We start from the raw sequence: 12,584 nt of genomic DNA on the forward strand, positions 1-12,584 counted from the left end.
AAGACTAAGCAAGATATTGGCCTTGAAGAATTGTATTTCTGTTTTACTCAAAGGCAAGTACCTGTCCATGCATCAACTCAAATTATACACAAACCCTGCTTGTTTAACTGACTGTAATATAAAGACCAGGGTGGAGCTCATTGAGATAAAATATGTATTAATATTTTACAAACTGTTCAGCTTAGTCGCTCAGTTATGTCCAACTCTTTGCAACCCCATGAATCGCAGCACGCCAGGCCTCCCTGTCCATCACCAACTCCCGGAGTTCACTCAAATTCATGTCCATCGAGTCGGTGATGCAATCCAGCCATCTCATCCTCTGTCGTCCCCTTCTCCTCCTGCCTACAATCCCTCCCAGCATCAGGGTCTTTTCCAATGAGGGTCAGCTCTTTGCATCAGGTAGCCAAAGTATTGGAGTTTCAGCTTCAGCCTCAGTCCTTCCAATGAACACCCAGGACTGATCTCCTTTAGGATGGACTGGTTGGACCTCCTTGAAGTCCAAGGGACTCTCAAGAGTCTTCTCCAACACCACAGTTCAAAAGCATCAATTCTTTGGCACTCAGCTTTCTTCACAGTCCAACTCTCACATCCATACATGACCACTGGAAAAACCATAGCCTTGACTAGACGAAACTTTGTTGGCAAAGTGATGTCTCTGCTTTTGAATATGCTATCTAGGTTGGTCATAACTTTTATTCCAAGGAGCAGGCGTCTTTTAATTTCATAGCTGAAGTCACCATCTGCAGTGATTTTGGAGCCTAAAAAAATAAAGTCTGACACTGTTTCCATTGTTTCCACATCTATTTCCCATGAAGTGATGGGACCAGATGCCATGCTCTTAGTTTTCTGAATGTTGAGTTTTAGGCCAACTTTTTCACTCTCCACTTTCACTTTCATCAAGAGGCTCTTTAGTTCCTCTTCACTTTCCAGCATCATCTTTTAGGATTTGAAATAGCTTAACTGGAATTTCATCACCTCCACTAACTTTGCTCATAGTGATGTTTTCTAAGGCCCACTTAACTTCACGTTCCAGGATGTCTGGCTTTAGGTGAGTGATCACACCATCGTGATTATCTGGGTCATGAAGATCTTTTTTGTACAGTTCTTCTGTGTATTCTTGCCACTTCTTCTTAATATCTTCTGCTTCTCTTAGGTCCATACCATTTCTGTCCTTTATCGAGCCCATCTTTGCATGAAATGTTCCCTTGGTATCTCTGATTTTCTTGAAGAGATTTCAGGTCTTTTCCATTCTGTTGTTTCCCTCTATTTCTTTGCATTGATCTCTGAGGAAGGTTTCTTATCTCTCCGTCCTATTCTTTGGAACTCTGCATTCAAATGGGAGTATCTTTCCTTTTCTCCTTTGCTTTTCTCTTCTCTTCTTTTCACAGCTATTTGTAAGGCCTCCTCAGACAGCCATTTTGCTTTTTTTGCATTTCTTTTCCATGGGGATGGTCTTGATCCCTGTCTCCTGTACAGTGTCATGAACCTCTGTCCATAGTTCATCAGGCACTCTATCTATCAGATCTAGTCCCTTACATCTATTTCTCACTTCCACTGTATAATCATAAGGTATTTGATCTAGGTCATACCTGAATGGTCTAATGCTTTTCCCTACTTTCTTCAATTTAAGTCTGAATTTGGCAGTAAGGATTTCATGATCTGAGCCACAGTCAGCTCCCAGCCTTGTTTTTGCTGACTGTATAGAGCTTCTCCATCTTTGGCTGCAAAGAATATAATCAATCTGATTTCGGTGTTGACCATCTGGTGATGTCCATGTGTAGAGTCTTCTCTTGTGTTGTTGGAAGAGGGCGTTTGCTATGACCAGTGCGTTCTCTTGGCAAAACTCTATTAGCCTTTGACCTGCTTCATTCTGTACTCCAAGGCCAAATTTGCCTGTTACTCCAGGTGTTTCTTGACTTCCTACTTTTGCATTCCAGTCCTCTATAATGAAAAGGACATCTTTTTGGGGTGTTAGTTCTAAAAGGTCTTGTAGGTCTTCATAGAACCGTTCAACATCAGCTTCTTCAGTGTTACTGGTTGGAGCATAGGCTTGGATTACTGTGATATTGAATGGTTTCCCTTGGAAATGAACAGAGATCATTCTGTCATTTTTGAGATTGCATCCAAGTACTGCATTTTGGACTCTTTTGTTGACCATGATGGCTACTCCATTTCCTCTAAGGGATTCCTGCCTGCAGTAGTAGATATAATGGTCATCTGAGTTTAATTCACCCATTCCAGTCCATTTTAGTTTGCTGATTCCTAGAATGTCGACATTCACTCTTGCCATCTCCTATTTGACCACTTCCAATTTGCCTTAATTCATGGACTTAACATTCCAGGTTCTTATGCAATATTGCTCTTTACAGCATCAGACCTTGCTTCTATCACCAGTCACATCCACAACTGGATGTTGTTTTTGCTTTGGCTCCATCCCTTCATTCTTTCTGGAGTTATTTCTCCACTGATCACCAGTAGCATATTGGGCACCTACCGACCTGGGGAGTTCCTCTTTCAGTGTCCTATCATTTTGACTTTTCATACTGTTCATGGGGTTCTCCAGGCAAGAATACTGAAGTGGTTTGCCATTCCCTTCTCCAGTGGACCACAATCTGTCAGACCTTTCCACCATGACCCATCTGTCTTCGGTGGCCCCACACAGCATGGCTTAGTTTCATTGAGTTAGACAAGTCTGTGGTCCGTGTAATCATATTAGCTAGTTTTCTGTGATTATGGTTTCAGTGTGTCTGCCGTCTGATGCCCTCTCACAACACCTACCATCTTACTTGAGTTTCTCTTACCTTGGACGTGGGGTATCTCTTTACAGCTGCTCCAGCAAATAGCAGCTGTTGCTCCTTACCTTGGACGAGGGGTATCTCCTAATGGCTGCTCCTCCTGACCTCAGATGTGGGGTAGCTCTTCTCGGCCACCACACCTGACCTTGGATGTGGGGTAGCTCCTCTCAGCCACGCTTTTTACAAACGGACAACCTTGTAATTTCTGGTGAAGTTCAGTTACATCTGGTTAAGTCTCTGGTTTCATATCCACAAACTTTGTATCTTACAGTAGCTTTTTAAGCAGAGAAAGTTAATTTTTCTACGTTCATAAGGAATATAAACAACTGTATCTATTAATTTTTTTCTTTTTTTTTTAATTTTTTTCTTTTTTTTTTAATTTTTTTTTCTAACCAACGCCATTGAAAGTCGTAGTTAATCGGAATTTTACCAAAGTCACGAAGTCCATAGGATTTGTTTTTTAGGCAGCTTTCTATAAACCCGTTCTCAGACATTACGACTTGATCATAAATGTCAAGAGCCAGAGGAATTACTGTGTTGGTTGTCCTGCAGACTAGTATTGAAATTTACTTTGCATCTCAGATCCAGCTCAGTCTCTCTTAGCACTAAACCAGAAGCACAAGAGGCACTCGTGGGTAAAGAAGCCACCAGCCAGTACAGGAGGCATCAGAGACTGGGATTCCAGCCCTGGGTCAGGAAGATCCTCTGGAGGAGGGTATGGCAACCCACTCTAGAATGCCTGCCTGGAGAACCCCATGGACAGAGGAGCCTGGCAGACTACAGTCCACGGAGTCACAAAGAGTCAGACACAACCGAAGCGACTGAGCAGGCACACGGAAGCCCAAAGATACATCCATTTTGCGTCCAATGGACTAGATCCCAGAGAGGCAGAGAAATGTATGCCCAGGTCCTGACCTGTTGCAGGTCCTTATCTCACCAACTAGTAGGTTAACAAAAGGCTACTCCAACTTCTTTTAATTCTAGCTCCAAATTCCTCTCCCTTTTAAATGCAGAGTAGGTGAGCACTTCCTTTTGTTGCCATGAACACTTATAGCCCATGCTCTCAGGGTCTTGGAATCCTCAAAGCAATGTTTTCTTTTTAAATTTATTTATTTTTAATTGGAGGATAATTGTTCTACCCTGTTATGTTGGTTTCTGGCATACATCCACATGAATCAATCATAGATATGTCAACTAAAAAAGATACCCAACTTGAGAGTTGTGAAGTAAGTTTGATTTGGGGCAAAATGAGGACTGCAGCCCTGGAGAAAGTGCTTCAGGTAGCTTAGAGAGACTGCTCCAAAGAGGCAGTGGGGGAAGGTCAATCTCTAAGTGACCTTAGATAGTTTGGTGATCTTGGTGAAGGGGAAGGTCAATGCAATCACATGCTTCCTTTACAAAAGGTTTTCTTCTGGTCATGAGGCACTGATGTCACCATGAAGGGATTTAGTGCTTTTCTAGATGTGGAGAAATGCACAGATTGGGATCCTGAAATCAGTTCCTGAAAATATCCAACTATCTAATAAAGACCTGCTCCATCAGATTCCCTGGAGCACAGAGTGGCTCACTCCACCCTGAAGTCCCTCAGGGGATGTTGAAGGTCAGCAACTGCAGCAGCACAGGGTTGGTTCAGTCTGCACAGAGGCAGGTGACGAATGCCCTTGTTGTTCAGTCGCTGGCAATGCTCTTGGCAAGTGCCCATTTCTAGTAGCCAGGTATACACATGTCCTCTCCCTCTTGAACCTCCCTCCCCGCCCACCCCATCCCACCCTCTAGGCTGTCACAGAGCACCAGGCTGAGCTCCTTGCATCAGACAGCAAGTTCCCATTAGCTGTCTCGTTTACACGTGGTAACCTGTATGTTTCAGCGCCATGCTCTCAGTTTGTCCCACCCTCTCCTTCCCCCGTTGTGTCCATAAGTCTGTCCTCTTTGTCTGTGTCTCTTTTCTTGTCCTGCAAATAGTACCATTTTTCCATATTCCATATATGTGTAATATATATATATGGAACAAATATATATATACGAAATATATATAATATAAAACAAATACAATTGTTTTTTCTTTCTGAATCACATCACTGTGTATGTGATCACAGGCTCTAGGTTCATTCAGTTCTAGTGAGGTGGATGAACCTAGAGCCTGTTATACAGAGGGAAGGCATGCAGAAAGCAACTTGTAAAAGTCTTTTTCTCCATGAAGACAGGTACCTCCCTTGAGGAATTCTGTCCCCTGTTAACTTTTCAACCCCCTATACATCATCATCATCATTAAAGTTTTATGAAGCCTGTCCTGAGCGTACAACTGCTGCTTTACTTGGATGTGTTCTAAATTATTCATTGATGAGGATGCCAGTTTAATGATAATAGCTAATTCATTTGGTAAATATAGTTTATTCTCAACAAATGCAGATAAAGCTTGGAGTACTAGATCCATTAAATGGTGAGGCCTCATTTTTCTTGCAATGAGTGATGTATTACTCGAGTTTTCCTTGTATTTAATTTAATTGCCCAGCCATTTGTTTCCTGAATTAAGAGGATTGTATATATTCTGCCTCATCATGGAAGGACAAGGAAGAAAACCACATCCTACTCCTGGATGATGTTTAGATAATTGTAGTCCCAGAATTTAAAGACACGTGTACCCCAGTGTTCATCGCAGCACTGTTTACAATAGCCAGGACATGGAAGCAACCTAGATGTCCATCAGCAGATGAATGGATAAGAAAGCAGTGGTACATATACACAATGGAATATTACTCAGCTATTAAAAAGAATGCATTTGAATCAGTTCTAATGAGGTAGATGAAACTGGAGCCTATTATACAGAGTGAAGTAAGTCAGAAAGAAAAACACCATTACAGTATATTAACGCACATATATGGAATTTATAAAGATGGTAACAATGACCCTGTATGTGAGACAGCAAAAGAGACACAGATGTAAAGAACAGACTTTTGGACTCTGTGGGAGAAGGTGAGGGTGGGATGATTTGAGAGAATAGCACTGAAACATGTATATTATCATATGTGAAATAGATCACCAGTCTGGGTTCGATGCATGAGACAGGGTGCTCAGGGCTGGTGCACTGGAATGACCCTGAGGGATGGGATGAGGAAGGACGTGGGAGGGGGGTTCAGGATGGGGGACACATGTACACCCATGGCTGATTCATGTCAATGTATGGAAAAAACCACTATAATATTGTAAAGTAATTAGCCTCCAATTAAAAAAAAAAAAAAAGAAAATGAAAAGAACAGTACAAAATTCAAAGAAAAATAAATAAAAATTCTTTAAACAGTGGATTGTATGGCAAAAGTGTATAAGCTCTTTGCATTCTTCCCTGGTGCAAACTGAGTGAACTTTTACTGATTCTTTGCACATGCCTCCCAGTTTTTCTCCCCAAGAGACTATCTGCTGCTGCTGCTGCTAAGTCGCTTCAGTTGTGTCCGACTCTGTGCGACGCCATAGACGGCAGCCCACCAGGCCCCCCGTCCCTGGGATTCTCCAGGCAAGAACACTGGAGTGGGTTGCCATTTCCTTCTCCAATGCGTGAAAGTGAAAAGTGAAAGTGAAGTTGCTCAGTCGTGTCCGACTTGTAGCGACCCCATGGACTGCAGCCCACCAGGCTCCTCCATCCACAGGATTTTCCAGGCAAGAGTACTGGAATGGGGTGCCATCACCTTCTCCAAAGAGACTATCTACATTAGGCTTAAGAAGGTTCTCTTTGTAAACAACCTAAAATGGCAGACAGCAGGGTATAGTTTTGCTTTGTTTGATTGGTTAATTCATTTTTATTTCCTCTGTGTATAGGGTTCATCACCTTCCATTTTCCTTATTTCTTATGCACTGCTCTCTCCATCTAAATTCCTGAAGTTCACAGCTAAGCAGAAAAATAAATGTGAGCTATTGACATAGGAACTAACGTGGACTATGTATCAAAGAATTGTTTAATAAAACAAATATAAGATCATCTAATTAGGTTGTACATGAAAAGCACTTCCCAGTCATTCCCTGTCAAGTTCAGGAAAAGTGGGAGTTGTGAGATTTGTTCAGTCCAGGTCCATTTCTAGCTATTGTTGCCCTATATGTATTGCATTATTGATAGTTTTTTGTTTCAATGATTTACGTTAATGTAAATAAATTGGAATCACACAGTAAGAATGAAAAGAGAAAGAAACACAACATTAAGATACAATTGCAGTCTCATAGGGGCTTCCCCAGTGGCTCAGCAGTAAAAAACCTGCTTGCCAATGCAGGAGAGGTGCAGGGGATGTGAGTTGGATCCCTGCGTCAGGAAGATCCCCTGGAGGAGGGCATGGCAACCCACTCTAGTATTCTTGCCTGGAGAATCCCTTGGAGAGAGGAGCCTGGCGGGCTACAGTCCGTGGGTCACAAAGAATCAGGATACGACTGAGCAGCTAAACATGCACGCACAGTCTAGTATTAACAGAATGGCCAAGATGCAGAACACTGGCAGCTCCCAGGGATGGGGAGCGTGTGGAGCGGCAGAAACTCTCATTCAAATGCAGAATGATACAGACACTTTGGAAGACAATTTGGTGGCTTCTTACAAAACTAAACATCTCACTGTCCCAACACTGCAACCGCGCTCCTTGGTATTTACCCAAAGAAGTTGAAAATTTATGTCCACACAGAAATTCGCACACAGCAGCTTTTACAGCAAATTTCTTCCTAATTGCCAAAACTCAGAAGCAGCCAACATGTCTTTTAGTAGGTGAGTAGATCAATACATTACATCTAGATGGTGAAATACTATTCATTACTGAAAAGAAATGAGCTATCAAGCTATGAAAAGACATGGGGGAATCTTAAATGTGTGGACTGGGTGAAAGAAGCCAGTCTGAAAAAAGACTAGTTACTGGATGATCCCAACTCTATGACATTCTGGAAAAGGCAAAACCATGGACACCATAAAAACATCAGCGATTTATCCAGGGGTTAGGGAGGAGGGGTGATGGGGGCAGGGATGAGCAGGCAGAGCAAAGAGGACTTTTAGGGCAGTGAAATTATTCTGTGTGATACTGCAATGGTAGACACGTGTTGTTGTACTTTTGTCAAGACCTACACAACACCCAAGAGTGAACCCTAGTGTAAACTCTGTGCTTCGGGTGATAATGGTGTGTCGGTGTAGGTTCACAGGTTGTAACGGACGTATGGCTCTTGGGGGATGGTGGTAATGGAGGAGGCGTGCCCGTATAAGGACAGGGCTGTATGGAAAACCTCTGTTCTTTCTGCCGGATTTTGTTGTGAACATAAAACTGCTCTATTGTAAACTAATTAGCCTCCAATTAAAATAAATAAATTTAAATTTTAAAAAAAATTAAAAAAGAGAAGGAAACCAATATATGATAAGCACTGTAGCATTCTTTCATTCATCTGATACATGTTTATTGGCTCACTACCATATGACTGGCATCCTTCTAGTGGATTTGATATTCTTATATCTCATACATATTGGATATAATATTATGTAGTATTTTGTTGACTTTGTTTCAGTAATATTAAACCTGGATTCCCTTTAAGATTCGGCTTGTGAGGAATTCTGTGTGATGATGAAGGGAGGAAGAAGAAAGGATACATTGGTCTCAAATGATACTAAGTGGACCCAAACCAGGGCCTCACCTATTGGATGTGAAGTGACTGATGGGGAGAATTATAGAAAAATAGGTCTCTGGCCATTTAGTGAGAGAGGAGGTAAAGGTGTCTTTTCAAAGAAGAGACTTGCCCCCGATCACCTTTTGAAAAAAGTTGTACTGTCTTAATGTTTGCAGTGTGTTTTGGAGCCTTATGAGAGTTTAAGGTTGGAAACAAAAAGAAACCAGAGAAATTAGATGCCAGGACAAGTGGAAGGGAGGGAGGACCCAGAAGAAAAGCAGAAGAGAAGTGAAGAAGGCAGCATGCAGACCCATCCACCCCACCCAGAGGTCCTGCAGGGAATGAAGACCCTGCAAGAAAATTGAAAGTCTGCCCCGTGGCTCCTTTTCTGGTCCTGCTGGGAGCGGAGTGGATCTGGGAGGAGGCAGAACCAAGTACCATCACATTTCACATGTGTGAACATTATCTCTGACTGATGTTTGGCTTCAGAAAGCTGAAGTAGGGTTCTATCTTACTGGATAGTATTCAACCCCGAGAAAAGTTTGTTTTTGTTGTTGTTTTTAGTATTGATGATCCAGTGACCCTCAAAATAAGAGCAAATGAAAAAGTTTATCATCTTACTTGTGTTGCTCTAATTAGATTAAAATAGAATTTAAGATTTCATTATACATTTGGATAGATGGCATTAATTAGGGTCACACTGAAAACATCATTGTCTCATGATACCATTAAGAATTGATATTGCCTTCACTTTGAATTCATTTTCCCTTTTAAATCTTTAGAAGAACGTTTTAATAGGTTAATTCATGAAGTTATATGAATGGGAAAGTAAGGAATCTTAACTATAATATACAGACTAGCTAAGGTAGAGAGAGAGATAGGTTTTCTATTACTGTTTACTTTATACATAAGCATTCAGTGAACTGTATGAATGGCTCTATTACCTCTTTTACAATAGCTTCATCATTATTAAAATAGTTAAACCTAGATAATTTGTAAAGTACACACATTCAAAGATACACACATCAATAAAATGACATTCATAGTTTAACCTTTTCATACAAATGGGAATAAATGGGTGTTTTAAAGCTCAGATGTGTGTGTGGGACATACGTATACAGTGATAGATTTCATCTCTCTTGAAATCTATAAATATTTATCAGATAAACAGAAAGCCAAGCAGGACCAGGGTAAAACTGTAAGTTGGGAAAAGTTGTTTTTTGAACCTTTCTTAGTTTATTGTGATTGACCCAGTGATCCTTTTAGCCACTTCTCCTCATGCTGGCACTGCCGCAGACTGTAGGGCACCTCAGGGACGTAGGTACCTGTCTCTCCAGCCCTGGCCCCTCTGAGGCAGAGGCAGGGTGGCGGGGGAGGGTGGCGGGCCTGTGGTCGTCTCCTCTGTCCGTGGTCCTGATCTCACCTGCGGTGTAATCCCACACTCGTGTTTTCTAAATTAGGAACTTCGAGCTCATGGATTCTGGGAGGATTTCAGCTTTTTCTGTTTTCATTCGGTTGATGGATAGAAATAACTCCTCCAGGCATATTCTGAATCATGAGATGGTCCACCTTGTGTGTGAGATGCATGCCTTCATTTTTTGTAAACTGGTTTCAAAAGAGATGCATTGGCCCCTTGGAGACATTCTGAGATGTTCACAAGTGTTTTGTTTTTGTTTTTTCCTTCAAGGAAGAATATTATTCCCTCTTTCAAAGCTGATATCAGCTCACCTGACAAAGAAATGTGCTGTAACAAGTAATGCATGCTCCCCCAGCCATTTATTCAGATACTTATCAAGCTTCTATTATGTGCCTGGCATTACACTTGGCCTAGGGATGGGGATCCATCAATGAACAAAGCAAAGAGACTTGCCTTTCAAGAATGTACATTCTAGCAGAAGATGGACAATCACAAGAAACATAATAAAGAAGTTAGGGCCCATCAGGACTATGAAGGATTCTGTAATAGATTAAGGTGAAAAAAGCCTGCTAGGTTAGGGAGGTGGTGTGTTTCACATGGCAATTTTAAATAGTGTGGTTGGAGTAGCCTTGTAGACAGCATGGCATTTGAGAAGCTTTGAACGAGTCCAGGGATCTAGCCCTGTGTCCCTGCTCATCTGTGGGATGAATGAGGTTTTTATCATCAGAAAACTAAGTAGGAGGACTTCCCAGGTGGTCCAGCAGCCAAGACTCCAGCTTCCACTGCAGGGGACGTGAGTTTGCTCGCTGGTCAGGAAACTAAGGCCCCCACATGCTGCTTGGTGCAGCCAAAAATTAAAAAAAGAAAGAAAGCGAAATAGGAAAGGTGCCAGATTATATCCATTCATGCCAAATTAGAACTCTTCGACCATTAAGGGATATTGAAGTTAAAAAAGAAAATTTAAGTGAGTTGTATACATTCTTTTTCCAAATGCAGCAATATTCAAATACAGCTCTGCCAATGAAAACTCTCTGAAATGGTCTGTATGTTAACTAGACAGTTTGTTTGCAGTTCAACATTTTACAATGGTGTAGAAGTTAGACAAGGGGCTTCCCAGGTGGCGATCGTGGTAAAGAACCCACCTGCCAATGCAGGAGACATGAAAGATGCAGGCTCAGTCCCTGGGTCGGGAAGATCCCCTGGAGGAAGGAATGGCAATCTACTCCAGTATTCTTGCCTGGAGAATCCCATGGACAGAGGAGCCTGGCGGGCTACAGTCCATGGGGTCGCAAAGAGTTGGACATGACTTAGGGACTTAGAGACTTAGCAGCAGCAGCCAAGAGAAGACCCATCTAGAAACATATTGCAAAGTATTTTCTTCATTTACTCATTAAAACATTTTCTTTGATTAGAAAACCACCCAGATTAAATGTTATTTTTTGTTATTAGGCAAATGCCTAAGTTAAGCAGAACATACTTTAGTCCTAGTATGTAGGACAAGTGTCATTGTGAGTGACGTTCTTATTTTCCAGGTCTTCTCAGATGAATAGCCTTGTATGACTTCTGCTTTCTCATTTGGCTTCTGGTTCCTTGGAAAGGTTGGGAGCATCTCCCTATTCCGCATAATTTTCACATTGTGTACATCAATCCTGCAGCCCTTTAGGACAGTGGTTACATTTCATAAGTCTTAGGAGTGAGGTCCTTTTGCCCGTCTGTCTGCTTCATGCCCTGAGTATGTAGCATATTTTTATAGAGAGAACACCCATTAGGAGGTTAAAATCATCTTTTCAAAATTCTATGACTTGAAAGGAAATGCGTTTGAATTTTTATCAGGAGGATATGAAAATAAGTAAAAGCAATAGAATCTAAAGAGAAGAATAATTTGTTTTCTTTTCCCTTTGCCAAAGGCCTTCCGTTCAGTGCAGTGAATTGTAGCAATGACCTCCTATGAAAAACCCATTGGAGTTTAAGTAGTAAAACCTTCCTCTCTCCTTCTCTTCTTCAGATAAGGAGACAAGGGGGCATCCAGCTCCTGGTGGACTTGCTGGACCATCGGATGACTGAAGTCCACCGTAGCGCCTGTGGCGCCTTGAGAAACTTGGTGTACGGGAAGGCCAATGATGACAACAAAATCGCCCTGAAGAACTGTGGCGGGATCCCAGCCCTGGTGCGGCTGCTCCGCAAGACCACTGACTTGGAGATCCGGGAGCTGGTCACAGGTCAGAATTCTTAGTAACAGCATGGCTGATGCTCACGATGAATTTCCTATCGTCCTGCAAGGTAGTGATGTGCTAACCAAGTGTTAGGGTCCTGGCCTGTCCAAGGGCTAATCACACCAGCCATCCTGGGAATAAATATGTGCATGTTTGCAAATGATAGACTTAAGTCAAAGGATATCAGATGTCATGCGAGTAGATTCGTCATGTTAAATAATTAGCATCCAATAAACATGACCCTCCTAAGATTCTTTGACTGTCTTTCAGTCTTTGTCACTTGGTTAAATGTTGACACCTTAAAATACCCTGAGTCATCATTAGAATGACTTTAATCATGAGTGGTGAAAGGCCAAGGCGTTGAGTTATTGGTAATAAGTTATATAATACTGTGCTTAGCAGCAGAGAGTTTATTGTCCTTAACAGTTAATTTCTTGAATAAAATGTTGATGCTTAGTAAAAGCCCCCAATTTATATAATATTACAGGTTAAGCAGTTTTCTTTCTAAAGTAATCATGAAAGAAAGCCTTATCCATGAGCATA

At 41.7% G+C, this 12,584-nt stretch overlaps 1 protein-coding gene across 2 annotated transcripts in view; it reads left to right on the plus strand.

Annotated features, from left to right (window-relative positions):
* The window catches only part of CTNND2 (catenin delta 2), a 1,099,643-nt gene that overhangs the window by 841,478 nt on the left and 245,581 nt on the right, over window positions 1-12,584 (plus strand). For both annotated transcript variants that reach the window (XM_005221651.5, XM_002696428.7), the window contains exon 11: window positions 11,834-12,047. In XM_005221651.5, coding sequence (XP_005221708.1) covers window positions 11,834-12,047 — 214 coding nt within the window. The remainder of the gene's footprint in view (window positions 1-11,833; window positions 12,048-12,584) is intronic.

Source organism: Bos taurus, chromosome 20, assembly GCF_002263795.3.
Source record: "Bos taurus isolate L1 Dominette 01449 registration number 42190680 breed Hereford chromosome 20, ARS-UCD2.0, whole genome shotgun sequence".
NCBI classification, from domain to species: domain Eukaryota; kingdom Metazoa; phylum Chordata; class Mammalia; order Artiodactyla; family Bovidae; genus Bos; species Bos taurus.